Source organism: Pollachius pollachius, assembly GCF_949987615.1.
Source record: "Pollachius pollachius genome assembly, chromosome: 9".
Taxonomy (NCBI): Eukaryota; Metazoa; Chordata; class Actinopteri; order Gadiformes; family Gadidae; genus Pollachius; species Pollachius pollachius.
Genome location: NC_136942.1, coordinates 4,004,836 through 4,029,696, shown reverse-complemented (window position 1 = coordinate 4,029,696; position 24,861 = coordinate 4,004,836). Strand labels below are relative to the sequence as shown.

At 45.7% G+C, this 24,861-nt stretch overlaps 1 protein-coding gene across 4 annotated transcripts; it reads left to right on the top strand.

The window, feature by feature from the left end:
* The first annotated feature begins 4,936 nt into the window (after positions 1-4,936).
* On the top strand, positions 4,937-21,821 carry LOC307080750 (eukaryotic translation initiation factor 4 gamma 2-like). Of its 4 annotated transcripts, none has more exons than XM_079743616.1 (21): positions 4,937-5,048; positions 6,043-6,151; positions 7,901-7,966; positions 9,007-9,132; positions 9,302-9,404; positions 9,585-9,716; positions 9,950-10,016; positions 10,280-10,431; positions 10,856-10,966; positions 11,301-11,483; positions 12,155-12,296; positions 13,285-13,448; positions 13,709-13,816; positions 14,898-15,014; positions 15,395-15,499; positions 16,303-16,518; positions 17,130-17,388; positions 18,174-18,378; positions 18,684-18,892; positions 19,744-19,865; positions 20,247-21,821. In XM_079743616.1, exons 1-21 carry the CDS (start codon positions 4,955-4,957, stop codon positions 20,310-20,312), a joined length of 2,856 nt encoding a protein of 951 aa, XP_079599742.1. In that variant the 5' UTR covers positions 4,937-4,954; the 3' UTR covers positions 20,313-21,821. The 4 variants fall into 4 exon arrangements, with proteins under 4 accessions (XP_079599742.1, XP_079599741.1, XP_079599743.1 ...); XM_079743615.1 differs by having other exon boundaries at positions 14,895-15,014; XM_079743617.1 differs by lacking the exon at positions 7,901-7,966 and having other exon boundaries at positions 14,895-15,014.
* The last annotated feature ends 3,040 nt before the right edge of the window (positions 21,822-24,861 follow it).

The following is a 24,861-nucleotide window of genomic DNA, read 5'->3' as shown; positions in this document are numbered from 1 at the left end:
CATTTGAGAGTAAATCCAATCAAATAGCAACTCATGCCTTAATCATCGAAGCATACTTGATGGGTTGTTGAGGCAATTTCAGACAATTATACTTTAATGGTTGCAAACTCTTTGAGTGAAGAGATAAGAAATGGTTACAGGCCAAGGGAGCCAAATTGTGTACTTGGTTGTATTGAACTTTCTTTCAAGAGGGTTTGTCTTTTGAGGTTTTGTGAGGAAAAAATTGAACAAAAGTTGAACTTCACATTATAATAAACTTTGACAACGCACAATCAATTTTGACAGAAGAACTTGCTAAACAAACATAAAGATTGGGTGAGCTTTGTCTCTGTCTTTAACATACATGTGTGAATGCATTAAATAATGAGCAGAAGAAGAAGGATTCTGGTGTAATCCAATGTCAGGACCAGTCTGTGAAATTGAAGAGAATGTGTATGGCTCATCTCTTGTTGCGTTTGCATTATTCCTTGACAGCAAAGCCAGACCTGTTTGTTAAGATTGCTCATGTCTGCAAAAGGGAGGCTTTGAATGCGTCTTTTTTTAAAGGTCCCGTCGGCTTTTGCACACTCGCCCCCTTGGCAGATTTTGACAGCCGCTAATTAGGTTATCCGCCTCTTCCTACCTAATGAACACAACCTCACACCATCCTGCCTCACGCTTGACATTTCTGTGGCAAAATGACTAGGCGTACACTCCTGCCACGAATGATAACTTATTTGTAGGCATTACATAGCCAATGGAAACAGTGCAAAGCCTATTTGCATTACCGAAAATCCATGTTCATCGTGACTTGCATTGAAGTTTAGCCTATTAAGGGAATAATCTTGACCTTGTGGCAGGTGCATTGTGAATAGCCGTTATGTCTGCATGGCCAGCTGATACAATAAGCTAAATAAATAATATGACATATGAATAAATGAACAGCCACCAGAAAAAAATATGCCATCATTGTATACTTATAATCAGAATCCACTGCAAATTATTATGACATGCATATAAATAATGGTCAATTCAGAAATATCCCCTAAGGTTGGTCATTACTTTCAAGGTACAAAACCAATGTCGAAACTAAGGTAGTATGTATATGTATATAGTACTAATGAATATCTAATGTTGACAACCCCGGAATAAACCCACCATATAAACCCATGTGAGGCAATTGCTTTTACTTTCCTTTACCTCTCTCCCAGCACGGTTCTTTAGCTCCCTCCCGTGGATAGTATGTTCATCTACACTTCAATGCAAATACGGTGTGAGCGTCTATTTTATAATAGTCTGGCAACGACTAATATAATTAATAGTACTACTTCGATTACTCAACCATTAATAAGGATGATGAAGAGAGACAATGTCAGTCAGTAATATGTTAAAGAAATATTCAATTATTTTGAAGGACCAAACCTGTCGTTATGAAATTGAAGTGGCTGGCTATAATCTTGGATCCAAGTCCTGCTATAGCAAATCATCTCGGTGGAAAGGGCAAGGAGCCTGGGACCGGTAACCCATTAATACACCGTGTTTCGGCGTGTTATGTGAGTGTAAGCTATTTCTACAGTGGCAAGTCTACACAATGTTGATTCTAAATCTTAACAGACCATTTGTATACACGGTCAGTGTACGAACAGGACGTTTGACCTTGTCTTCCCAACGGGAAAAGTGAACTTGTGCTGGCCAAGTTTGTTGTTCGCTTTTGGCCAATGACGCGCTCAGACAAAACCGCCTCCAGCATGAACACAATATGAAGCGAAATAAAGTGAAACACCCCGGCGTTCACCAAGTTTTAAATGTATCGGCTCATATATCATATGAGGATTTAGGTGATGAAGCTAAACGCCTACTTTGTGATACTACTGTACCAACAACTCAAACTACTATAGAGGCAGCTGATGGCAACACGTAGGCCTACATAGTAGACCTACACCTTTAAATTCAGAACTGCTAAAAGCAAACGGGGTTGTTGTTATATTTTATCACGGCTATTGTTATATCCATGCTGTTATTCATTTAGATGACCGAAGGCTTGTCATCACCCAGACGTTTATGTAACGCAGCGCCCAAAAAAAAAAAAAAAAAAATCCTTATGAAAATGATCAGCTAGAACTATAAGGTGTTACTTACATCCCCTTATTCCAAAAAGGGAGCCTACATTTTCCAACAGTTCCTGGCTGGCTCTCTCGCATGCGTCTGCGTGTTAAGTGGGGCTGGCATGCTTGGCTCTGTGCGATATGACAACTGTACATTTTAAATAATAAACTCGGGCTCGGTCGCAACCCAACAAGTGAACTGTGAGTGACTGAGACTCCTGGAAGACTACTGAACAATCAGCGGCCCAGAAGTGCTGAGTGAAGGGTCAGGGGTTGAGGCCGAAGGCAACTCCTTAATCATAATAATGGATTCTGCCAAAAATGTCTTGCTGCGTAAATGTGAAAAGAGAATTACCAAGATTGAACAAAGGTTTCACTTAGTTCCTTTCAATGCATTAAGTCCTTTCAATCAAATATAGGGTAGTGTGTGTGTGTGTGTGTGTGTGTGTGTGTGTGTGCGTGTGCGTGTGCGTGTGTGTGCATGTACAGCACCTGTACATTCATGTACAGGTGCTGTACATGAATGTTCTCCTTTTATGAACCTGGCCACCATCATTCTCATCACTAGGTCGTCTTCTTGACATTTTATTATAATTCTTTTTTTCTGATTCTAATCAAATACCGTGCAAATATATTTCTGATACAAAAAAGTTATCGCATCTTATTATCTCTGAATTTTGATTATTTATTTATTGTTACTGGTGGAAATAAGGGCTTCCATATTTTTGAGATTAACTGGAGTTATATCTGGTACTTGGGGATGATAACAAGATAGTTAATCCAACCAATACTGTACATAACTGTGGTACAAAGAAAACTAATATAAACATTTGCATGTAGGCCTACACAATTTATGTATTTTTTAGCAATGTGTTAAAGGTTCCATGGAACCTACTTTATGGATGCTTTAATATAGATATTAGTAGGCGCAAAACACAGTATTTGAAGACGTTCCCGAAATTCAGCCGTGGTGCAGAATTACAGCCACTACGAGCCAGTCGCACATTGAGCCTTCCCTAAATTCGCCGTTTCGGTGTCTGTAGCTTTAATGCAAATGAGGAGGAGAGAGGCGGGTCAAGGAGGAGGGTGGGGGTGTGGCCCTGAGCAGCTTGCAGCCACTGTGCCATGCGCTCTGTTTACAGTGCATGTATTCCAATGGCGAGGTGCACATAGCCTTTAGCCGTGTTCTGTAAATATTCTAGAACACACGGGAGTCCTGGAGCTCTATATCTAAATAATATCATATTACTCATAGATATCTATATCATATAATATATATTGTGGCAACCCGACCCCAACCCCCCGGGCTGGACGGCCCAGGGGAGAGGTTGGAGAGGGCGTGTACCGCCCCTGTCCAGCAGGTGAAGCCAGAGCACGCCCCCTCCACCCCAATAATCGGCGAAACAGGGAACACCTGCGGCGGAGAGCGAGGAGGGAGAGGTAACCCTTAAAAGAGATTTTCACCTGTCCCCCAAACAGAGTTGGAGCCGGGTGAAAGCGGACTAAACCCAGAGCTGCAGATGTACGAGGATCAGGAAGGTGAACCGAGACGGCCCGACAGGCTCCCAGCGGAACGCGCCCCCTCCAAGGACCAGTCGCCGTGCACCGGAACGCCGGCCCGACCGACCCCGACGTTACAGTATGTGTAATCACACACACACACACACACACGTGGCGCTCGCACGGTCGTGTCTCATTGGCGGGCCAAATTCTCTGGGCGGGCAAGGCAGGGAAAGGGGAGGAACTTAGATCCTTAATGACGACATATGGGACCACATTCCAAATCAGCGCGCTTGAGCCTCCGTTTTTTCAAAGGCGAGCAGAACACCTAGTGCTCGTTTTACACCGAACACAAGTTTTAGCCACTGGGGGACCATAGGCAGGCTAGGGGAACTCATATTTATGTTAGAAAACCTCCATAAAGTGAAATTTTCATTCCATTGGACCTTTAGATGTAATCAGCAAACTCAAATTTCATGTCAATTTTTACATATCTCTACCTTTCCCTATTATCGTGTCTTCTATTAACACCCCAACCATCACCACCAAACATTGTTCTTCATGCGAATGCAGAGGTATTGTTTCCAAACTCGAATGGTTTATTGGAAAGATTGTAATTCACAGCCAATCAGATCGCAAAAAAAGGAGCCAAAATAAACAATGGAAATTCAACCACAGAAAATTCTAATCTGGTGTGAAGAAGAAACAATTTGTTCAGAGATTTTGACAAAAAGTTGTTCTTATTGTTATTATTAAATGTATTATTTTATCATTTTAATATTATTATTAAAAGTATACCATAAAATGTTATCATATAATATGGTTAAAACTCAGAATTAATGAGTAAATGAATCTGCCGAGGAAGCAGTTGCGTTCCTTTGATAACACATGTGATTGGGTCAAATATCATTCAAGAAACGCCCTGAAAAGGGATGCCTCTTTTTGATTCGCCAACAAGGTCACGGCAACAAATTACGTAAACAACTGACAGCTTCACTTCTCCATCCCGAAAAGGCAGGGAGTCTAGGCTGTGAGAAGATGCTGGATTGTAGCGTTATAATCGCGTGAGAGACGCGATTTCCGGTCTCTTTCTTTCTCAGAGCAGTATGGGCCAGAAAATAGTTTCTGGAGCGAAAATAGTAAAACATGTCAAGAATAACAACAGCAACAAAAAAGAAAATACCTACGTAGTTGTGTTTTATTAGGATTTTGAAAAGGAGATATCCAAAAGATTAAACGGAAACGGATATGCCTTTAAAAGTAATCCACCCACCTCTAGCCGCTAGACCATGTCACTGAAAGCCCCGCCCCCCGCTCGCTGGCCAATAACGCTCATTTGGAGCATACCGTTCCATGCGTTCCGTCGTGAGATGAGAACGCTTGGGAACGAGGTTACCGAGAGTCTTCCAGCAGCACTTCAACTGGCCAGCGAGCTAACGCAAACAAGCAAGCAGTCGGTGTTGTGTATGTGTCTCTGCTCCTACAGCGCTGCATATTCCCGTGCAAACCCGCTTTCCCTTTTACATTTGTTTTATTTCTTCATTAGAAGCCACATAATACTACAAAACTGAAGTTGTCTTGTTAAAGGTAAGGTCATTTTTCGTGATTAAACCCGAGACGCTGTTTTTCCTCCAAAATGGCTGCTACTAGTTAGCTGAAGAACGGGCGACGATCGGCTTTAGCTGCCGATAGCTTGCTAGCCGGCTAGCTCGCTTCATCGAGCTTGTCTGTTTTCAGCGTAGTTTCAGTGAGAAGATGGCGTCGCAGCGATGCTATCTAACGTTACCCTTCACACTGCACTCGTTGTCGGCGAGGCACTATGAAGTACCACATGAAATGACTGACACGGTCAGTGTAGTTGGGGGCGACCCGACCTGAAGTAATCCATCACTGGTGAACACAACCGGGCGGCCGTTGACGCTCTCCGCCGTGCCCTCTTTTACTGAATAACGGTGAAGCAGGCTAACCTATTGGTTTCAAATAGATCTGGGGGCTGAAGCTATCAACGCACCCCACCAAAACAAGGACGCTGATCGCTTTTCCAGGCAATTGTTTTCTTATGACAGCAAGTGGGAATAAGATATCTCTCAGGTCTATGCCCAAATGTCGTGACGTCTGCAGCATCCTCTTCAGCTAATTAGCTAGCGAGTGACGTTAGCCCGTTAGCCAGTCTGCGATGGCTTTGTTGCAGATTCACCAAGGCCGACCGCCGATCATCATTTCACGTCAAATATATATGTGGCTCATTGCATTGCCTCTGACCTCGTCTCACTTAAGGCTAAAGTTACATTATTATGGAGCTTAGGAAAAAATAACAAGCCTTGGCGATTGACTACTGCGTCACATGTGCACGTTTCAGTATAATTTAACATGAGCAATGGCTGCATTTTGGACAGTGTATGTGCTTGTCTATGGCGACCGTCCAGCGGTTACAAATTCGTTGTCTTTTCTCCCACAGCACCGCTTTCCCCTCCATCCCCCGTTATTCTTATTCTTTTGAAGATTCCTTGTTGTCAAGCCGCCAAAGTGGAGAGTGTGATTGCAGAAGGGGGTGCTTCTCGTTTCAGGTAATGAAACTTAGAACATATGGACCTTTTCTCTACTAGCATGTATGAGCATTGGTAGGGATGGAATTTCCTGTCCTCACAAAAAAGCAGGATGTGCCATGTATCAAAATGGGCGTTGAATCACACGCTGGGAAAACAGCACAATTGGTAATTGGGGAAGAAAAGTGTAGCCTCTTAAACGATGTGTTCACAATAGCACTTTTCATGGGCTAAGCAGACACACAGCTTGTGTGGCTGTATAGTATAGTGAATGGGACTGGTCTCAGTGAAGCCCATGGCTCTTTATTTTGTGTTAAGAAAATAATTGGCTCAGTTGTCATTCAATATATAAACAATGATATTGACATGTTTTCACATTTCAACATGTTGTAATATGTTGTGTGAAACGAGTCCTATAGGCACATTTGACCTAAATGTAAATTATGCTCCACTCCAGTGGCAGGACAAATCTGCAGTAGTGAAATAACAGATGGAAATTAAACTCATGTTTCCACAACTATCGACAATGTACTGCATGCAGACATTCGGCAGATTAGTTCCTTGTTCTTGAGATACTAGTGTGAAACAGAAATTTTCTAAATGCATGGTTCCATAACAAAGCAAGCATCCTTCTTGTGGCGTTCATTGTATGCTTTACACTTTTTATTGATTTTAAATGCTATTGGTGGCCTAGGCATGCATGTGCCATCACATACCGGTAAAGGTTCAACATCATTATGAGGCTAGTCCCATTTAGCATCACGGATGACCTGAATCACAACATGCAACCTAAACACTAAAGACTAGTTATGATCTGCTCACCAAAAAGTGTATGTATCTGCCCAACCACATTCCTGTACACATTTGTCACACTACTTAAAATAGTTTTGACGTTTCAGCTTGCATGCTGAGTGTAAGTATTTACACTGTGCTGTAGACACTCAGACTGTGGACCTCGAGGATTTTGAACAGTGCCTATTTTTAGAAAAAGCACTTCCAACAATTGACAGAAACGGCATCACAAGTGGCATTCTGACTGCTGCGCGCTCTCTGTTGCCGCTCTCTACTGAATCACTCCATCAGTGTCATCCTGGGTCATCCTGGTAATTTTGGTTCTCGTCACCATGATAGTTTTGCTAATGTCGGCAGCAGTGTTCCAGACCATAGGAAGTGCAAAACTAATGCAATCCTCGTCGCAGCATGATGGTTGAATATCAGTCTTCCACAAACATTAATGCCTCTCCCGATGGCCGTCAATTTGTGTTACCAAGTGCGAGGCATTTGTGTCTAATTGGTTCTCTGTACAAAAACATTTCTCTTCGTGCATTCAAAACAAGGGATATTAACAACATGGATATTACAAATAAGAAGACGTTATGCGAGAGAGAGCGATAAAGGATCAGCTTATAAAGCACTAGTTATGTGTCGTCAATTAACAAGGCCATGCCTTATCTGCGTGACTCTCACTGACTACCCTATCTATAATTGATGTTGCTGTAAATGAAGCCAGACTGTCACCACGGCGACGTAGGCTTTGGGGAGGGAGGCTGTGTAGGGAGAGCTCAGTGCTGCGGCCCCAAGTCCTCTTGGGATCCCGGCTCATACTGGTACACGAGAGCTCTCCGTAGACAGGTGAAGCCTCGGTGTCCCAAGGTGGCGGCGCAGAGCGGTGCACGCGTGTGCATCTGGTGGGAAGTCCCGCGTCGTGCACTTGTTCGGTGAACTGAGTGTCCCTTTGCCCTGTGTCCCTGTGTGTGTGTGTTGTCCCAGTGCTTCTTCGGGGGGAGGAGGTGGTAGGAGTACACCTCAGCACTATCCCAAGACTGTCGGCAACAGGTGCGTCTCCCGGCACTTTAGCACAAACGCAACAGTAAACAACCACGATGCATGCCGTCGCGTAATGCCCCCCAGCTCATGTTATCAGTTGCTTTTGAGCGGTATCGTTGGTTAAAGACAGATAGGACCGCACTACTGGGGGTCGACATCATGGCTTTAAATGGCTACACTGGTTACTGCGTGTTCTCTGCCAATTAGTAGAACTAGAGGGGTACTTTGCTATGCTCACTAGCGTAGTGACTATGCTGACCACACAGTAGGCCTGAACGACAAGGCTACGGAGGAATGGAATTGAAAGGCCAGGTAATATTAAATGAATTAACCGGTTTCCTCCTGGCAAATGCAATGTTTCTGCCTTGATTCAGAAACGAGGCGTTTTTTTGCCAATCCGAACAATGAAGCTGTTAATTTGCACACAAATAGGAAAAAATTATGTATCGGTACTTGGATGGCGTGAATCAAATTCTGTTTGCTTTCCTTCATATTTTAATAATTAATTCAAATGAATTTTTGGCCAGACCATTTAAGTATTTATTCATTGAATATGTCTTCGGAGAAGTCCAAAGGCGACATCTCTCCATCTAAATAAAAATGCTGCCTTTCAATCTTAATGGCATGCCAAAGGCGATGTTGGCATATTATCCATTCAGGAAAACAAGTCATCTTGACTTGCATCTCCAATGCTCATAGTGCCGTTGGCTTTAGATGAGAGATAAGTTGCAGCCATAATTAGTTAAGCTACATGGGTTTATTACACATTTATGTGTGTAGTTTTACTTGGGTACCAAGTTCTGGTATACCAGTAGTTTGCATTTATGTCATTTGCCAGTTTCTTATACTGTGAATGTTCAAGACTGATCAAGAGATGGATTGATATATCTATTAGCAAACCAAGGATTTCTTTATTGAGAACCATAGGTTTACGGCGGTTACACAATATTTTAGGAAATGCGAGGCAACCATCGATCCGAGCCAGTGGACAGAAAGATGTTAATGTGTAGCGACATCATACTCAATCTGCCTTTTGTGTGTTTGTGCAGCGAGTTCCTGGGGAAAACCCCAGGGCAAAGCGTACAGAAATGGGTTCCTTCACGAAGCACTAGACGAGATGCCAACTCCAGCAACGAAAAAGAGCGACACGATGCAATCTTCAGGAAAGTGAGGGGGTAAGTGATGGAATCTACACACTGCACTAAAGGCAATTCCAAGACGGGTGCGTCAAGTTCTCTCCAATTAATGAGGGGGTTATACAGCCGTCACCCAGCAAATAAGTTCAGTGTTCAGAACCAAGCTGATCTTTACCGTTGTCTGACGCATGCTTCTCTTCTCCCCCAGCATACTAAACAAGCTCACGCCTGATAAGTTTGACAAGCTATGCCTTGAGCTCCTGAACGTGGGCGTAGATTCTAAACTCGTCCTTAAAGGAGTCATCTTGCTGGTAAGCGGCCTTCTGCTTTTCTACCCTTTAATTGTTTGCCTTGAAATGTCTGACTCCACCTGGCCACGGTAGTTCACCGGTCAGTAGAGCGAACGTATTCCCTTTTCAGTGATTTAACTCTGATCTCTCTCTCTCTTTTTCTCTTTCTCTTTCTCTTTCTCTTTCATCTGCATCCCTCAGATTGTAGACAAAGCACTAGAAGAGCCAAAGTATAGCTCGCTCTATGCTCAGCTATGTCTGCGCTTGGCAGAGGACGCACCAAACTTTGATGGCCCATCACCGGAGATCCAGTCAACCCAAAAGCAAAGCACAGTGAGTCCTGGCAGAAGAACGCTTACCATTTTGGTCTCCTTTTCTCTCATTAATACCAGAGCAATATCTAAATTGTGCTTTTTATAGATTAAGGAATATCGTCAAACCAGTTCATTGCACACTTAAGGTTCTTTCATCGTGACTCAATGGGTCCACAATGAGAGAAACACCAGTGAACATTTCTTTCTTCAATAAAGACTGATCTTTGTTGTCATTCTCCTCTTCTTCTTTAGACCTTCAGAAGGCTGCTGATTTCCAAGCTTCAAGATGAATTTGAAAACCGCGCCAGAAATGTTGAGCGTGAGTAACAACAACCACCTTCCTTAACACCCTGCCAACATCTCAGTACTGATCACAACCCCAACTGCCTGCTAACGTCCACCCCTCCCTCATCTCAGTACAGATCAAAACCCCAACTGTCTAATAAAATCCAGCCCTCCCTCATCTCAGTACCAATTACAACCCCAACTGTCTAATAACATCCAGCCCTCCGCGATCCTTCCCCGTTCTAAGTACTGGTCACAACTCCTACTGCCTGCTAACGTTCTGCCCTCTCTCCACAGTTTATGACAAACATGACAACCCGCTTACTTCTGAGGAGGAGGAGCAGCGGGCCATCGCCAAGATCAAAATGCTTGGCAACATTAAATTCATCGGGGAACTTGGCAAGCTGGACCTCATCCATGAATCTATCCTTCATAAGTGCATCAAAACAGTACGTCTGCTCCCATTTCATCGGGCGTTTTTCATGAAGCGGTATAAAACAAGTGACTGTAAAACGGTCGGTGCATACTGATGTTCACATTAAAGCCCTGGTTTTAACAGCCCGCTAATGACGGTGTCTATCAATGTGTATAGTTAGAAACGCTAAAGATACCTCGGCTATTAGCACATGCCATGCTATCAAGGCACTGAATTTGTATAGCAAAGACATCTGGGAAAGTCATAGACAGTAATAGTCATAGTCGGACGTCTTTGCTTGTAACACGTAAGATCCTCATAGCAGTCTTGCATAAGAGCCTAATAAGGCAGTGTAGCGGCATACAGCCTTGTGCACAGTCAGTGATGCTCCCGACATCCCTATTTCCTTGAATCCCTAACGTGGGCGTGGCTTTGTTGTCTTCCTCTTCTGTCTGCAGCTTCTGGAAAAGAAGAAGAGAGTCCAGCTCAAGGATATGGGGGAAGATCTGGAGTGCCTCTGTCAGATAATGCGCACTGTAGGGCCGAGACTCGACCATGAGAAAGCCAAGGTAGGCAGCCTCCCCACCTCCCCCGTTCAACCCCCCCAGCGCTGAGGGAGGCTGCGTAGCCTCCATGTTTTAATAGGTTTTATACAGTCGCTCCTTCCAAGCAAATGGGTCCTGTTTCCAGTATCCCTGAAGTAATCTATTGTAGTTTGTGAAAACGGAAAGGTAAACGCATGTCTGTCCTCTGAGGTAAGAGCTTAAGATCAGTCTGTGTGGCTGCGGCCGCCGGCTTTCCTCCAGCCAGGGCCAGTGTTAACGCAGACCCTCCTCTGTGTCAGTAAACTAAGGCTGGCCCCCGAACCCACCCTAATACTGACTCTCCTCCACTCCTCCACAGTCTTTAATGGATCAGTACTTTGGCCGTATGCTGTCCTTAATGAACAACAAGGAGTTGCCTGCCAGGATCCGCTTCCTACTGCAGGACACGATGGAGCTGCGAGAAAACAACTGGATTCCCCGCAAGGCCTTCATCGACAACGGACCAAAGACCATCCACCAGATCCGTCAGGAAGCAGTGAAAGTGAGTGAGCTTAAAGAAAGGCCTTTTTATGGTCCCACGTTCCCGCAACGCAGTGACCACGCAGACGCTTCAACGCAGTCGTGAACCTTTATGGTTCTGCGGCGGGTTTTAGATAGCGGACCAATCACAGCCCTTGCTGCTGCGTCGCCTCGACGGAAGGTTACGATTTTTGGGAGCCGCACGTCCGGCCCTTGCGGTGGACGCAAGGAGGGTCCGCAAGGACGTAAGGGGTCCGTAACCCGCTTGCGTTGCGTGAACGTGGGACCATAAAGAGCCCTTAAGGCCGCCACATGGGTGTACATCCTGGGTGCAAAGTGAACCGGGGCGAATGGCCCTGGGTGTAGATATATACCCGCCGTTAACAAACAACTGATGAAATGGGATACTTTGACGTAGTAAGAATTGTAAAAACAAGAATACAGTCCAGCTTAAATGCTGCTCTCTTTAGGATACTTGACTATTTCTCTGTATAGAACTCTTGGAACACGGAAGGATTATCACATAATTGGTTGAACAGAAATATGTGATATAATATAAAATGTGGGTCTAACATTTAAGTGGGACTGTGTGTTGTATTTGTATTATAAAGACCCATGCCACTTAAACATTATATTTTCAATGTACAATACTTTAACTATTTTGTTGTCCCGTGTGTGTTTGTGTGTGTGTAGGATTTGGGTGTCTTCATTCCAGCACCCATGTCTCACGGGATGAGGATGGAATTCTTCCTGGAAGGCCCCTTCATGCCCAACCGGATGAAATTAGACAGGGAGACTCTCGGAGGATTGGCGGAAATGTTTGGACAGATGCCAGGTACGTGGCTCCGTCCTATGTCTTTGTGGGTCTGTGTTTGTGGTTGATGACGTCAAAGGAAATGTGGGCTTCCTGTCGAAAGCCCCTTTTACACATGCATGCTGTCCCTGTAATACTCCGGGATATTTCCTGCATGGGTTCATGTATAAATGGGAACAGTAAAAGAAATTGCAAATTTCTTTTTTTTCGAAAATCAAATTTTCCCTGCTCGAGACCTAGTGACATTGACGGATCACTGCCGGTATGGCTGTATTGTAAATGAAAGCAGTAACATTGAGAGCCACTTTAAGAATTATGTCCGTCTGATGTAAGATTCGTTCTCGTGGAGCGAGCAGCTGGCACCCATAAGTGTTCCAATACCGCCTTCTGCTTGACAGCCCCTTGGAACATGAACTTTGACATTGCTATGCAATGTGTGAAAGGGAGCAAGACTGATGTGTTACAGGACATGGCTGCATGTGTGAAAAGGGAAATCACTAGCAGTTGGGGCTGAACGATTTGGGGAAATAATCTAATTCTGATTATTTTGACCAATATTGCGATTGCGATTTTTATAATTTATTAAGTTCCTTATGTTGTGTATTATTCAGTGAAAAATAAATAAATCATTCTTTAGTATGACCAACACAACATTGGAAGCAGTCAACATAAAAACTGCTCTTTCATTTAGGCCAGGCCGATGTGTTGAGATTAATTTATATTATAAGCTTCTTTATGTAACTATTGAATTGTAAAATAAAAATGAATGAATCGTACTGATTTCCAGTCAGTAACGGTAACAAATAATCTTCAATTTTATTTATTTTTATTTATTTTATCGCAACCTTTTGCGATTTGCATATCGCGTTCTATGACATCGCGGTTTCGATTTGAATTCCATTAATCGTTCAGCCCTACTAGCAGTGGCTGAGATGTTATGGCAGTGATTGAGCAGGAGCTGCGTGAAAGGGGCTATGCTAAAGACCCGTCTGGCTCCTGGTCTTTCCAGGAGGTGGGATCGGGACCGGCCCAGGGGTCATTCAGGACAGGTACTCTCCCACCATGGGGCGCCACCGAAGCAACCCGCTCTTCAACGGCCACAGCGGCCACACCACCCCTCCGCCGCAGTCTCAGTTCGACATGGGGGCCAAGTCTTTTGTCAAGTCTAACCAGGTAGCCCATCTACCCCCCCACCCTTTTGTGTTGTGGTTTCTAGAGCTGGTGTTCTTCACACAGGATGTCCTTTGATGCTCTCCTCCCAAGTTTCATGCGATGCTTCGACCTCGGGAGTGGTTTCTGATCAAACGTCCGGGTCTTTGTAGTTTGCAATGTCGAGCAGTTTTTTTTTTTTTTTAGAGTACACATTATTGGATCTCCACGCTTTTATTCCTCTCTACCTTCTAACCCAATGCGTATGGGTCTCTGTCGGTCAGGTTCAGAACCAGCATTTTCACAACCAGAACCACTTGGCCCAACAGCAGTCCCAGTCCAAGGACCTGGCGCCCCGCTTCAGCAAGAAAGGGCAGCTCACTGCAGACGAGGTACTCACCAGCCCCCACTGCCCCCATAGCCTGTGAACAAACTGAAGTAAGCGTGGCAGCTCCGGTGTTTCTGGATAAGAAGCTCCATAGAGGACAAACCCACCCCCCACGTTTGCACCTCCGAGCTGATTTCACGAGGTGGTGTTTATATTCATATCAAAACATACAATACACATTTTAGATTAATGTTATTTGTTTTTATTTTATTAAAGATATTGCAGTTGATTCATAAACCCTTGGATAACAACGACTCATTGGAATCAGTTGAGATGTGTAAACGTTGAAGTGCTGTTGATCTAGAAAAACCGCAGCTCCCCGTTTTACTTGTATTTGTTTACGGGCCGGTCTTCACCTCTCCAATATGGCGATGTTGACGTCCGACCCAATGGCCAATGCGGCATCAATGTACCAAAATCTATGACGTCTACAACCCCAGAAGTCATGGACAGCGATGATAAAAAAAACACGCGTCATTCGAAGGGTTGCTACCTGCAGTCAGTTCTATTTTTACCTCTTCGCCACTTTTACCATCTCGCTCGCTCTCTCACCGACTCAATCTCTGCTGCCGTCATTCCCTCTTTGTTCTTGTTCTCTGTTCTGTACTCAAGCTGGCAGCTGGTCCGCTGAATGCGACTATGAGAGATGAGGGGGTGTGACTGTCTTTGGCAGTTTAGACTAGAAACAGTTCCTCACGGTTCACCTAGACCTTCGTGGTCGACCTAGGCGCGGTGGCATCGCACCCCTAGTTCTCCAGGTGGTTGTCTGTATATTAATGATGCGCGAATGACATGACAAAGTGCCACGTTATACCCACCACATAGGGTATTTACCAAACCTATGTGTAAAGGCTCCTCTCCTTTCAAAAGATACGTGAGCACGCTCGCTGTTGTTTTCAACACACGTTTGAAAAGAGAACAATGTAATGTTGACGAAGGATCGATCAAGTCGGGCTTGTGACATCGCGGGCATCTCGGGGTACCGTGACGGCGAGACGGCGACGGCGGGCGCCGTCTTGATGCCGTTGCGTGTGTGTGTGTTCTAACGCTGCCCGTCGTTCTGCACCTCTTGTGTCCTGGAGCAGATCAGCTTGAGGCCGGCCCAGTCCTTCCAGCTGGTGCCCAAGCTCCAGCCCCAGTCGCCCGCCATGATCCCTCCCAGCGCCCAGCTCCCGCGCACCCAAACCCCCCCTCTGGGACAGGTGAGACTCACTTCCCCCCAGGGCCTCACCTGTGTAGTCAACCTTGAGCATGATGCCCTGCCAGCTGTCACACTCTGTAAGGGATTCAGCATCTGGAACAAAGGCAGTCTCTATTGGATAAGAAATAAGAAAAATTATTATGCAGTTATTATTGCATAATAATTAAAAAAATATTTATTAAAGGGGACATGTTATGCCACATGGGGCAGATTTTCGAAACGGCTTGTAAGGCTAATCCCACTCACACCTGGTGGCATAATATTTTTAAATATATTTTTTTATACATCGGTGGTCAAGGCCCTTACTGTTGATAAGGCCTTGACCATGCAGTGCTGGGGGAAACGCTGCAAGGCTCTAACAGTGATCGGCCGTCTCCCCAGCCTCCACAGCTCGGCCTGAAGACCAACCCCCCGCCCATCCAGGAGAAACCCCAGAAGATCAGCAAGAAGCCTCCGCCCACGAAGGAGGAGCTGATGAAGATGACGGTATGCTCTGCTCCTCGTCGGCGCCACCTGCAGCACAGTCAGGCTCTTCACAGGGCTTCACCAGCCCTCCAGAGTGTCTGGGAACAGGGGCTTATTGCACTCTACACGGGACAGGACCAGTGCCTCAGAACACTGTTTTCACCCCCACAAGGGGCTTCTGCTGTTGAACATAAGAGGCCATTTCAAATCAAACGAGGGAATATAAGAATGTTAATAGCAATGGTAATGACGGTGTTATATTAACGTAAAGGTTGTAATCAGCGATGACGGGTGACGTCACTCCTGTGGGTATTTGAAGGGAGATCCCAAACAAACGGAGCCAGCTCGGCCCTCCCTTCGGTGTCACGATGGCAGCGCAAAACCCCACAACACCCACCCCTTGTCGGTGATTGGTTGGAATACTATTTCTTTTGGTTTTAAGTGGTTGGTAGTATCATTTTGTTTTTGTGTACGATCTCGGGAGCCCAGGCTGCCTACAGAGATGTGTGTTTTTGATGGCCGGCTTACAGGGTGGGCAGCTAGCGGATCGTGAGGAAAGATCAGATGAATGTGATCATTTTTGTTTCGGCCTAGCATCGCTGATACAACCATTAACATAATAGGACATTTCAAATCAAATGAGGGAATATAAGAATCTAAGTAACAGTGGTAATGACTACAATATATACAGTTAGTAGTTGTTTTATATCAACTTAAATTATATATGATATTATACAAAATAAATAAAACATGAATTCAATAACATGCACGTCCCAACAAGCTCAGTTCGAGGCGCGGTTGATTGACGTTCCCGCCCTCCACAGGAGACCATCATGGCGGACTACCTGAACACCAAGAGCCTGGCGGACGCGGCCGGCGGCGTGCGGGACATGAAGGCGCCCAAGCACTTCCTGCCCGAGATGCTGAGCAAGATGATGGTGTGCTCCCTGGACCGGCCGGACGAGGACCGCGAGCATGTCAGCACGCTGATCCACGCCCTGCGCGCCGACGGCCTGATCACCGCAGAGAACTTCATGCAGGTAGTTCACCCCCCCCCGGTCGCTTCAGGTGCCCGCAGACGACTAACACACACACACACACACACACACACACACACACACACACACACACACACACACACACACACACACACACACACACACACACACACACACACACACACACACACACACACACTAACAGGTTTTAGTTCTTGCGGGTGAGCCTGTTTGGCTGCTTTCAACTTCACTTTCACGTCTCCCTTAACTTTCCACTGTCGCCGTCTTCTCTGTCCATTGTAGGGAACTAAACGATCTATTCACTTATTTTGAACTAATGGAACGCAATCTAGTTTAGTTGATATCAGTGCGTCGTTAAAGATGCATCATAATTGGTGTTTATTACTATAATTGGTACCCTCTCATAGGTCCACTCGGATCCAATGCTCCCTTTCTCCCGCTGCCCCCTGCAGCATGTAACGCGGACACAGGAACAAACGAAGACGCCACATTAACGACGCACATTCCCCGCCAAATAGACACAACGCAACCCGCAGAAACACCCAAAGCGCACAACTCAAGATGACAGAGGGGTCCCTGTCGGAGTCTCTTCCGACAGGAAAACTCATCTTCATTCCCCCCCCCCCCCGCAGGCCTTCCTCAGCGTGCTGGACCAGTGCCCCAAGATCGAGGTGGACACGCCGCTGGTCAAGTCCTACCTGGCCCAGTTTGCGGCGCGGGCGGTGATGGCCGAGCTGGTGAACATGGCAGAGCTGGCCCACCCGCTGGAGAACGGCACCCACTTCCCGCTGTTCCTGCTGTGTCTGCAGCAGATGGCCAAGCTGAAGGACCGCGAGTGGCTCACCGACCTCTTCCAGCACAGCAAGGTCAACATGCAGAAGATGCTCCCCGGTACGGCCCCCCACCCCGTCTGACTCCTGTTGCACACGGGGTCGGAGGGTCAGCCCCGATAACCCAATGACGGTGAACCACCGTACGAATACTGCACAAAGTCCTTGCTAGGTGACATATTATGCCACCAGGTTGTGAGTGTGATTAGCCGTTACACGCCCTTTTGAAAATCGGGCTGTTACGACATCACAAGTGGGCGTGTCCACCTAGATGTGTGACGGAGAGATGAGCAACGTTTGCTCCAGTCCACTGGGCAGGCTGGTAGGCTGATCTATCCAGCACACATCTAGGTGGACACGCCCACCTGTGATGTCAGAAGAGCCCGATTTTCAAAACGGCGTGTAACGGCTGATCCCACTCACACCTGGTGGTATAATATGTCACCTTCAAGTGAAGCCTCGAAAGAGGGTTATGATGATTTGATCACCAGGATGACAGACTTTAATTTTTTTCTCCGTACTTTCAGTAGCGAGGATCATAATTACAATTAGGGCATTTAGCAGACGCTTTTATCCAAAGCGACTTACATCAGTTAATATACACATTGACACACCGACGGCAGAGTCAACCATGCAAGGCGACAGCCAGCTCGTCAGGAGCAGTTAGGGTTAAGTGTCTTGCTCAGGGACACATCAACAATCAGCTAGGAGGAGCTGGGGATCGAACTAGCGACCTTTCGGTTACAAGGCAACTGCTCTACCTCCTGAGCTAAGCCGACCCCTTCATCATGTCTTTCGATCGTCCCTGATCCCCCAGACACTAACCCAACCCCGGTGTTGTTTTAGAAATCGACCAGAACAAGGACCGCATGCTGGAGATCCTGGAGGGGAAGGGCCTGAGCTTCCTGTTCCCCCTGCTCAAGCTGGAGAAGGAGCTCCTGAAGCAGATCAAGGCGGACCCCTCTCCACAGTCCATCTACAAGTGGATCAAAGACAACATCTCCCCCCGGCTGCACACAGACAAGGGCTTCGTCAACATCCTCATGACCAGGTACCGTCCTCTGCCCCCCGACGCCGCAGTCATGACAACATGTGGACGCGTTTCCGTTTTCGAAACCACTGCGTTTGGTTTCAAATCTGCTCGTTATGCGGCCATAATGTGTGCACCCATTGCACTCCTCACCCTCGCAGGAAGGAGGGATCCCCCTTTTTCCGTTGGGTTCCTTGCTCTTTAAGAGGGGGCGCCGTAGGACGTGAGCCCGTTGGACGACTGTAATCAAGGGCCATACAATTAAAACGGACTCGAGGAATTTGACCCGACTGACGGCTCCTCCTCCTCCTCCTCCTCCTCCTCAGCTTCCTCCAGTACATCTCCCTGGAGCTGAGCGTCGCCGAGGGCGACGACCAGCTGTCGACCCCGAGCAAGGAGCAGCTGGAGGAGGAGAGACTGCTGCTGCTGGCCTTCAAGCCCGTCATGCAGAAGTTCCTCCACGACCACACCCAGCTGCAGGTGGGGGCCCTGTACGCCCTGCAGGTCCACTGCAACGCCAGCGGCTTCCCCAAAGGTACGCTTCCCTTGCCGCCGCCCCCCCCTAACCCTTTAAAGGGGACACATTAAACCACCGGGTGTGAGTGCGACTGGCCTTACGAGCCGTTTTGAAAACCGGCCTCTTATGACATCACAAGTGGGCGGGTCCACCTGGATCTGTGCTGGGTAGACGAGCAACGTTCACTTCAGTCCACTGGGTGGGCTGGTCGACTGATCTATCCGTCACACGTCTAGGTGGACACGCCCACTAGTGATGTCATGTGGGGCAGATTTTCGAAACGGTTCGTAAGGCCAATCACACTCACACCTGGTGCTATAGTATGTCCCCTTTAAAGGTCCCACCAGGTATGAGTTTCATTAGCCTTACGAGCCGTTTTGAAAAAATCGGCCTCTTATGACATCACAAGTGGGCGGGTCCACCTGGATGTGTGCCGGATAGATCGGCCTACCCAGTGGACCGTGGCAAAACGTTGCTCAACTATCCGTCGCACATCTAGGTGGACACGCCCACTTGTGATGTCAGAAGAGGCAGATTTTCAACACGCCTTGTGAGGCTAATCACGCTCACACCTGGTGGCATGTCACGGGAGCTTAACCAATGACTGATGTGTCACTATGCGCTGTTGGTTGCCCCAGTCGCCCTGTTATGATGAATCGGACGATGCAGACAACAGCACTTTTTTTTTTAAGGTTAAGATATTTACCGTGACGGCCGTTTGCACGAGATCGGTGTGTGTTTCCCGGTTTATCATCCATTTCTAAAATAAAGATTGTATTAATCTGACTTAAATTGGCTTTGGCCGGAGAGACGTTGTATTTGTGTTGGACGTGACCGCCCTCCTCATGTCTGACTGTCTCCGTCCACAGGCATGCTGCTGCGATACTTTGTCAACTTTTACGACATGGAAATCATTGAAGAAGAAGCCTTCCTCGCATGGAAAGAAGACATCACCCAAGAATTCCCTGGAAAAGGAAAAGCTCTGTTCCAGGTGAATGCAAAATATTAACTATTGACCTTTGGAAAAGGGGTAGGATTAAATAAGTTCTTCATACTCCTTTCCAGGCATATCAATTGACTATATGTAATATGCATTTTTATTTTTCTCTTTTGTGAAATAATTGAACATCGTATTTTTTTTATTGATTCTTCGTGCTTTTCATTTCATTTTGTATTTTTGATACGTTTCATTTTGATATGTCTGAAATAAATGTAAACAATTCAACGCTAATTCACTCCTGGCGGAAGTATGAGAGATGAGCCCTTTCTTCATCACAGCTCGGTCCTGAAATGTAAAACGCGGTTCATCTGGAATGGACTGGACTGGGTTCGCTCAATCCTAACGGCGTGTTCTCTTTGTCGCCCCCTGCAGGTCAATCAGTGGCTCACCTGGCTGGAGACTGCTGAGGAGGAGGAGTCTGAGGACGACGCAGACTGATCAACCATTCAGAAGCAGGCGTTGGAGTGAACCTCGTCCAGCTAGTATTCCACTCTGCCTCTCCTGTTGTATTAGGCTCTGTAAGCTTCATGTAACCACTTCCACGTGGCACTCGGCTGCTTGTGTATCGTGAAAAAAACAGTAGAAAACCAACGCATGTACGACAGTTTGTTACCACCTAAGACTATTCCTTCCCTATGGTACGCTAAGAACGGCATTCTGCTCACTGGATGATTCGCATTGGACCTCTGTCCCTATTGGTTACATAAATTCTAAACCGTGACTCAATGTTGTAGTTTCTTTTGGTTTGGGCTTTTTTTTGTCTCGTGTTGACCGTGCTATCCTTCCATTTTGTTAATTTTTAACTGTTTACTTGATTTGGCCTTTCCCTTAACGTTAAGTCATGGTTCCATTTAGGATTACGTTTCATTTTTCGTTGGAGTGAGCCTACAGCGAAAAGTAGGATGGGTTTTATGTTGTGTTATAATATGACGTGACTATGCCGGAATAAAAGCATTTTAGCGGAGCTATAGCACCAACACTGGCCCCAACCATAGTAACGACTATAATTTCTCCTGCAGTCGCTAAATTAGAAGCTGGGGAAAAATATTGGATTTAAAGTGTCGTCTGTCGGTCACCCTGTGCTTTAACCTTTATTTTTATTATTTGTTCTTTTAAAGCCAAGTGCTCTTTGTAGACACCCTAGATGATCCTGAGCAGCTTCCATTTGCGTTTCTATTTTGGTTTCTCTCGCCCTCCCTCTGTTGGGCATCGATCAGCAGCATTCTAGATACCCCCCATTCCCCAAGACCAGTGGTCGTCCTCCATTCTACACCTTAGAACTCGATCAAGTGTAATGGTAGACACGCCGCCCTCATACTTCAGACGTCGCCTGTGTTTCTACCTCTTAGTTAGATGGGCTTTGGTATGGCTTTGTTTTCATCGTTTGTGTGTGCTGGGATGATGGCAACTGATCTTGGAGCTCCAACCAATCAGTGGATAGTATCTGGTCCATAGCCCCTGGCTTCAATGCCCAATACGTTCAACTGAAGCTGACTTTTCTCCCGATTGATGAAGAGTGTGTGTGGTTGTGAGGGAGGCGGTTGAGAAGGATATTTTAATCGGGCAACTGCGTCGGTCGTAGACCTCTTGCACAGAACCTCTTCCTGAAAACATATTTTTCTTTTTAAGTGACCATGTGAGTGTGGCCTCCTGGTATTTCTGTTAAAATGGAAACATGAAATAATTCTGAATTTGTATTTTTTTTTTTCTGCATTCATAAAATGAACCAACGATCTGATCAATTCATTTATTGGTCATTCCCCTTCTCAGAAAGAGAAACAGCGGAAAAAATGCTAAATCATGAGATGTTGACTTCGCCCCCTGAAAAGTTTGCAAGTGTTCTCACCAGCCATGCTTGTGGGTTTGAATCATGTTGTGGGGTGTTCATAAGAACTGTACATTTCTACTGCTTTAATATCAATAAAGTCCCTTACATGAGCACCACAACTTTTTCTTTTCTCTTTATTTCTCCTGTCGCTCATCTTAAATGGGTCATGCGACTTTTATGTGTTTTCATAACAATGCTGTCCAGCATAAAATGGTCACCATCTGATACGACGTACTCAGGAAAAGTAAAGGATTATTCAACAGGAACCAAACCACCCTGCCTCGTTTAACCACTAGAGGGAGTCGATACAAAGCAAACCAGTTTTTTTCCTTTCAGTGACGTGTCTCAAGTAACTTAGGATAAAAGCCTCCAAATGAGTAAATGGTAACTAGTTACTTACTCTTCTAACAATCCTGAACACTGACTGGTGTTTCAGTGGTCTGCACTGATATTTCATTCAGACTTTGTCGTGACGCGTCCTCATCTAAAGTACACTTTAAAGTCGCACTGTGCCTCATTATCCTCCCTCGGTGTCAAAGGTTCTCGCCGATCCACGTCTCTCTGTTCCGCAACGGCCCACGGTCACAGCCCCGGCCAATGGATCAGGGAGGGGCGCTTTGGTCCGCGTTACTCCTCGTCCGTTGGGATCCAGAAGTAATCCACCACCTTCCTGCTCCGTCGTGGGGGGGCGGAGTCAGGCCCCTCTCCTCCCATGACGGGCAGGTCGCCGAAGTGGGGGGGCCCGAGGTTCCTCCCCTGCTGGGGGGCGGACACCCTCAACATGGTTCTGGAGGGGTGGGGGGTCAAATGGTTGGTTGGGTGGAGGCATATCCCTCGAATAAGCACTTGACCTCGGATAAAATGTATTATTTATTCAGGTTCATTAGGATTTGCTTCAATTTGATGAATTGGGACCAAAATCACCCACGTTTTAGATAAATGTTCACTTTAGACATGTCTTCTCAAATTGTTATCACTTGATAACGTCTAACAGTTAATGTAGGCAGTGGAAATCCCCCCAAATATCTAGCATATAGTTTTGAAGTTTTAAGATAATCTTCAACCACTTGCTGTTAGAAAACAAATTGTTATCAACTGTTATCGTCTAAAAGTTAAATGAAGACAGCGGACATTTCCCCGAATATCTTCAACCACATGCTGGTAGAAAACGCTAGAAACTTGTTTTGCAGAAAAATATTGACGTGTCCTTGTGGTTGCCGTGGGTTACCTGGAAGGGCTTCGGTCTGCATCCTCTGGATTGGGTTCAGGAGTTGAGATGTACACGGGGTCACCTTCCTGTGGGGTCACATCACAGGAAATGACTTGCAAAGTCAACAAATATTTTATGTCATTACATCCTGCACGTTTTCAGTGAATTAATTACATGCAAAACAACAGGTACAATATAAAAACAAGGGTGCATTAAAAGTCTTAAATGTCAGTGCAACAAATTTATTTTCTACTTAATTCAGGAATTTCGTTCATTTTCATGGAACTACACATATATACAACAATTACAACCTAAGGTTTATTGAACAAACTAAATTATATCATGAAAATTATTGTTTTCTTAAGGGGCCATTATAAATTAAACTGGCCCCTTTCACATATGCAAGAACTGGGAACTGGCTGGCTGTTAAAACCATATTACATCTATATCATTATTATATATACAATAAAAACAGCCAATATTTGGTTATATTACTTGTGAACACCGTTTTACCAACTTTTTGTGTCCCTTTGTAGATATGAATGTGCATACTGGTATGTATTCTTACTTATCTGATCACCGTTATGTCCAACATATTGTACACAACTATTTGTGTACAATATGGGAGGCAGTAGCTCAGGAGGTAGAGCGGGTAAGCTGGTAACCGCAAGTTTGCTAGTTGGATCCCAGGCTCGAGTGTCGCTGAGCAAGGCACCTAACCCTAACGGCTCCTGACGAGATGGCTGTCACCGTGCATCGTTGACTCCGCCATCGGTGTGCATGAATGGGTGAATTTCAGGCAATATTGTAAAGTGTCTATATAAATGCAGTCCATTTACCATTTTGAAAACAAGTGCTCACCGTGAAATTCCTTGCGCTGCCGTTGGGGTTCTTCAGAATCTTGACCCGCTGGTCGCTCTCGGTCATGCAGAGGAAGTAGCTCTTAATGTTGGCTTGGCACTGGGGGTACAGCAGTATAAACGTCTGACTACCTCCAAACACTGGAAGGCCTGCACTCACATCACAGTGATCACAGTGTCTACAATAGTGACCCTGTAATATACTCACCTGTCTGAAAGACCACTGAGGCGTCCTCGTAGGAAACTGTTAGAAGACTAGTGAACCAGTAAACCAGTGAAGATAAGTCTACTACGCATGCCCTGGTACTGGTACGAGCAGCCCATCATGAGTGTGATGAGAGATAACTGTGTTTGTCCTACGATGACACCTCTGTGAAAATCAATTACATAGAAACTTGGCCGTGCAGCATTTTGAACTTCTTTGTAGCTGCTCCGCTTTCGGTTGTATACTATTTATTGTTCTCAGCCTCACTTGTAAGTGGCTTTGGGTAAAGACATCTGCTTAATGTAAATTGGTCGTAAGTAACATAGGATTCACTTACAGAGTCCCTCTTGATATCGGAAAACAAATGCATTGACAAACGCCTACACTCCCAACAACTCTTTCGCCTCCTAGACTAAGAGGCGCCGAAGATATATTTATGTAGGAATTGATCGCAGCCAGGCAAGCCGCCATACCTTTCTGGTAAGGCGTCAGCAAACCTTTAGCGCCCTATCTGATCAATACATCCAACTCAGGATGAAACCACAAAACATCCAGCAGTTTGACTATCAGTCCGAAGTGCATTACGGCAGCAGTTCTTAAGCTCTTTGGCCCTGACCCCATTATAGGTCCGATCGCAAGGAATATCAGTCCGACCTTCACTGGGAAATAATTGATTTCCACATACAGTATGGGTACGACCTTACGTCGAGCCAATGAGATGTAATGACTAAGTGATGCTAATGCTCTCTTTGCTCCTGCCGATTTCCGGTCGGAAATAAAGCAAAAACATGTCTTCATTGATATTCCTTGAGTACAAGTCAGCCTATTTCAGTCAAAATGGTTTGAAATGGACTCCTATACCGCCAAACCGATTCTGATAGTTA

What these genes read in the sequence shown, in the direction of transcription:
- LOC307080750 (XM_079743615.1), top strand. Translation starts at nt 4,955, where the DNA reads ATGAGAACGCTTGGGAACGAGGTTACCGAGAGTCTTCCAGCAGCACTT. An exon ending in GGGGGTGCTTCTCGTTTCAG is followed by an intron (nt 6,152 to 7,900) that starts GTAATGAAACTT and finishes GTGTTGTCCCAG; the next exon opens with TGCTTCTTCGGGGGGAGGAG. An exon ending in CATGCAGAAGATGCTCCCCG is followed by an intron (nt 17,389 to 18,173) that starts GTACGGCCCCCC and finishes GTGTTGTTTTAG; the next exon opens with AAATCGACCAGAACAAGGAC.